General features: G+C 35.5%; 1 protein-coding gene across 1 annotated transcript in view; it reads right to left on the bottom strand.

Annotated features, from left to right (window-relative positions):
* Nucleotides 1-1,386: 1,386 nt before the first annotated feature.
* PAPOLG (poly(A) polymerase gamma) overlaps nt 1,387-4,453 on the bottom strand; it is a 35,730-nt gene continuing 32,663 nt past the window's right edge. Inside the window, exon 19 of the mRNA XM_012639180.1 lies at nt 1,387-2,534. Coding sequence (XP_012494634.1) covers nt 2,436-2,534 — 99 coding nt within the window. The 3' untranslated portion in view covers nt 1,387-2,435. The remainder of the gene's footprint in view (nt 2,535-4,453) is intronic.

Raw genomic sequence — 4,453 nt, 5'->3', positions numbered from 1 at the left:
CATGTATTTAGTGCCTCTGATCATGATCCCAGACCATACCTTCTCCTTTCACCTAATTGTAACCAGTACAATGGAGGCCTGTTACTATGGTAACAAAATGTACTGAAAGTTCTACCTACTCATCAGGATAGAAAACATTTTATTTCTGACAAGCTCACCATCTCAAAAGTATCTAATCAATTCCTCAGTTACCAAATAGGTTGAAGAATATTACCTTTGAGGGTTCTAATGTTGAACCATTGACCATGTCTTGGCTGTTGAATGGACCCTTAATCCAAGAGAAATGACTATACTACAGTACAAGGGTTAGGCTTATTGCTTTCTTTTTAAAGAAAAATTCCACTAGTCACTCCAAAGAATCTGTTTATATAATAGGGTAAACGTGGATATATAGGGAATTCTTAAAGAGACTTTGAAGGCCAATTTAAAAGCAGGGGATATTAAATAGAGAAATTCACACACATCAAGTATATAAAATTTAATCAAATTCCTTACTAATTTTTCAAAAGTTGGAGTCAGGTGACAATTATTCAGTCTTTTCATAATCGCTCACTTTTGCTCAGATAGAGTATTTGTAGAACAAATCCCAAAATATTTGAATACAGGAAAAGGGTCAGCTAAGAGAACAGCTTTGCCAAGGAAGCTAGAACTTGGTTATGGGATTTCATTCTTGTCTTTTGCTACATAAAAAGCGAATAACAGAACAATCATTTTTTCCTTGCTCTTCTATACTTCTAAGACATTTTTCCATGTTTTCCTTTGTATAAGTTAAACACTAGCTTTTGCATTTCAGAGACCTGGCAGTCAGGGAACAGGAGTGGGAAAGGGAGGATACTGCTCTCAATCAAAATGCAAGAATTTCAACTCAATGGTAAAGAGCTTGCAAGAGAAAACGGATTACTATTTCTCCACTGGCTAGATGGCGTCCTATAAAATACACAACCAGGTATTCCCCCAACTCTGACTGTTCAATGTAACATTTTGCGTTTTTCCTATTGGACCTACTAAATGCTGAGTGAAAGCTGAAGAAGGTAATATATACTGGCATTCCTGGCTGTGAAATCTATACATTTTCATTTGAAATATAATAATTCAAGCATAATCCATATTTAAAAAATTAGACTAAAGAGAGACAGTAAAGGTTTTAAAGGTTTCTCTTTGAAAAGATGGTATCTTACAGTACATACAAAAATACTCTGAAAATACATACGACTTCATTTACAAAACACTGAATCAACATATTACAAGAATTACATGGTTATGGATTTTAATAAACTGAGCATGCGTTCATGAAACTTAAAAAATATTAAGAAATGCATTGAAAAAAGCAGTGTAAAAAAGACAACTCATATAGTTAAATAAAAACTACAAAGGTCCTGAGCCAATTAATGGTTGGTAACGATGTCATTCAAAAATGCCTTTAGGTTTCAATAAAATCCACTGCTTATTTCTGCATGCCTAGTCTGTGAAGAAACTGTTTGAAGTTGTGGGGTAAATAATGGTCAGGAGTTATCATGCCAAGTTAATTTTACACCTCAAAAATACAAGTTTGCCATACTTAAAGGTATCTTATTGTTGATGCTGCAATGAGTTGCTCCTCAGTAAAAAATACCAGTCAACTAACAAGAATGGCATGAGATAGGATATGTAACAATTTCACCATTCATATACTGACTTTCAGTATCCTGGTTCTATTTTGATTTTTAATAAAGATGCATGTCAAAGGCCTCCATGGGAGGCAAAATATAGAGAATTTATGGTGCCCAACTCTTATGTAATCACTGGACTAATCCTCCCTGGTAACTATGCAACATTTGGACAGAAAGGCACAAAAAAATAAAAGTTTAAATATTCCATGTGCCAATCTGGAAAAAAAATAATTTAAATCAACAGGACAGTACATCTACACAAATGAGGAAAGCAGAAAAGATACCTCACATTCATTTATCTCAGGTTTCACAAAGTGGCTTCAATGTGAAAGTAAATGTTAACATTTGGAAAATTACAAGACAATTTTTTTTTTTTCAACATTTTCAGCTCTATACAATGATTACAACATAAGACTTAAAAAAAAAAAAAAAAAAAGAGTTCAAGACTTGTTTTATCGGTGTCCAAGTGGCCAAGAACTGGTTCCCATAACAGAGAAACAAGCATTGAAAGTTAAGGCAGTAAAACCTCCAAATGCAAAGCCATAATACTGTAGATGACAATTTGATAGTAGGTGATCTTCAGAAGTGTATATAGCAATCAGTGAGAGAATGCTACAGCATCTGTAGGTCAAAGTGTGAGAGTTCAAAACCACTTCAAGGTCATTAGGCTGATGACTGTAACTTTCACCTGGTTTTGTGTGTGACAGCCACTTCTATCTGAAAAAGAGTGGCTGCATCTATGCCACTAAATGATAGCTTGTTCACTTAAGTGAGGAGGCACTGCTTTTACCGATTAAGGGTCAGTCGAATGGAATTTTTGATGACACGGATGTTATTTGCTGGAACTGGTGATGATGAATCTGGTAATTCTTTACTGGGCAGTCTCTATTAGAAAAAAATAGGAACAAAAAAGGAAAAGCACATATATATTATGAAGGCCCAACTAGTTAAATCATTCACAAAACTACCAAGTTTTTCTCCAAATCCCTTGAACTCCTAAACACTCAAGTATGTGTTGAATATTTCCTTCCAGTAGTCACACGTTTCTTGCTTTTGAAACTTTTTTCCTTTTTACCGTCAGAGGAGAAAAGCAGACGGATATGGATAAGAGAAAGGGTAGAAGTGGCAGGAGTGTGAATAGGTACAGGAAAAGAGGACTTTGTTAAACCAATGGCCATGTCAGGAGTGAGAAATGCATAAAAAATGCAGTCCTCCTTAAAGTCAGGCAATGGTAAAGAGAACTAGGAAGTGCTTGGTGACTAAACCCTCTTGGGACATGAGGTAAAAAATGAGTGTGTGTTGTGCAGGAAAAGTTGATATCTGAGAGTTAAGTCCCTCAATTAGTTTCTGTAATACATTCATGGAGAAGAATACTAAAACTCAATTGTGAGATACTTAAAAAAGTTTTCAGGAAAACTGAACTTTATAATCAAGAGTAACTTTGGTGACGGTGAAATTCGTTTGAGGGATTCTGAGGGTATCAAAGATTATTATATAACGAAGGCAAAAATCCAAGAAATTGAGAAGCAAAGAAAGACCCCTAAAATACAGACTTATGTGGGATGGAAATAGTATCTTAGTTTCTTGTCAAGAGATGACTGCTTAATCTTCCTCTTGTGTTACCTTGACTAAACAAATATCTATATCATATCCACATCCATTCAAAAAATTATGAAAACTTTTAAGACTACATAAAAGTACAGAATAGGGCAATGGAGACTTAGATGCCATAACCAAGTGTCAGACATTATTAAAATTTTGCCACATTTACTTGGTATACCCACTTACCCTTTACTTGAAATATTTTAAAATCTAGACATCTCATTTTACTCTCTTATACTTTAACATGTCAAAATTTTTTTCTTCCATTATCACACATAATTCATATTTTTTGTAACTCAGTTTTTGTGTTTCTGTTTCTTTTGAGACAGAGTCTCGCTCTTGTCACCCAGGCCAGAGTACAGTGTCCAGTGGTGTCACCATAGCTCACTGCAACCTCAAACTCCTGGGGTCAAGCTATCCTCCTGTCTCAGCCTCCCAAGTAGGTGGGACTACAGGACCACACCACCACGCCCAGCTAATTTTTTCTATTTTTAGTAGAGATGGGGTCTTGCTCTTACTCAGGCTGGTCGCAAACTCCTGAGCTCAAGCGACCCCTCAGCCTCCCAGAGTGTTGGGATTACAGGTATAAGCCACCACAAATGGCCTGTAACTCAGTCTTCTGTTAAATGAGAAATTTTACAAATTCTACAAGTAATAGCCCGTGAGGATAATATTTTGCTTTAAAATGGCTAATACATCCTGGAGAACCTGGCAGGGTGAAGCTGATTGTGATGAGAAACTTTATTCTTTAATGGGAGGGGTGAAAATAAGGCATTGCATTCCCTGTATACTCTCAGAGAAGGGCTTTCTCTGATTTACACAAGGCTGCTTTTTGAGCATCTGCTAATTAGCTAACCATGCTAGATATGACGTATTATTATTAGTTTCAATAGTAATTCTTCAAGGAATAAAATTTGAAATTACAATTTAGAGGCTCTTTAGCTTGTGGTCTGAAGATATTTACTATGTACACTGCTACATTTGGTTCCTCCAAAATATTAACATGCATGGGTCCTAATTATCGAGCCTAGATTTTGACTGTAAGCAGTGGTCTACAACAAAAGATAAACTATCAGGTGCTGGTAAGAAGTTCCTGTGCTAAACACCCAACTGCTTCTTTAAAGAGAAATAAAAAACAAAGTGTGAACATAAATAAATCATGAAGTCTTCTTTAACTACTCCTTTTTCTAGACTTTTGAATA

The sequence above is a fragment of the Propithecus coquereli genome, unplaced genomic scaffold (genome assembly GCF_000956105.1).
Source record: "Propithecus coquereli isolate 6110/MARCELLA unplaced genomic scaffold, Pcoq_1.0 Scaffold138, whole genome shotgun sequence".
In the NCBI taxonomy this organism is placed as follows: Eukaryota; Metazoa; Chordata; class Mammalia; order Primates; family Indriidae; genus Propithecus; species Propithecus coquereli.
This window is presented reverse-complemented; position numbering and strand designations above follow the sequence as displayed.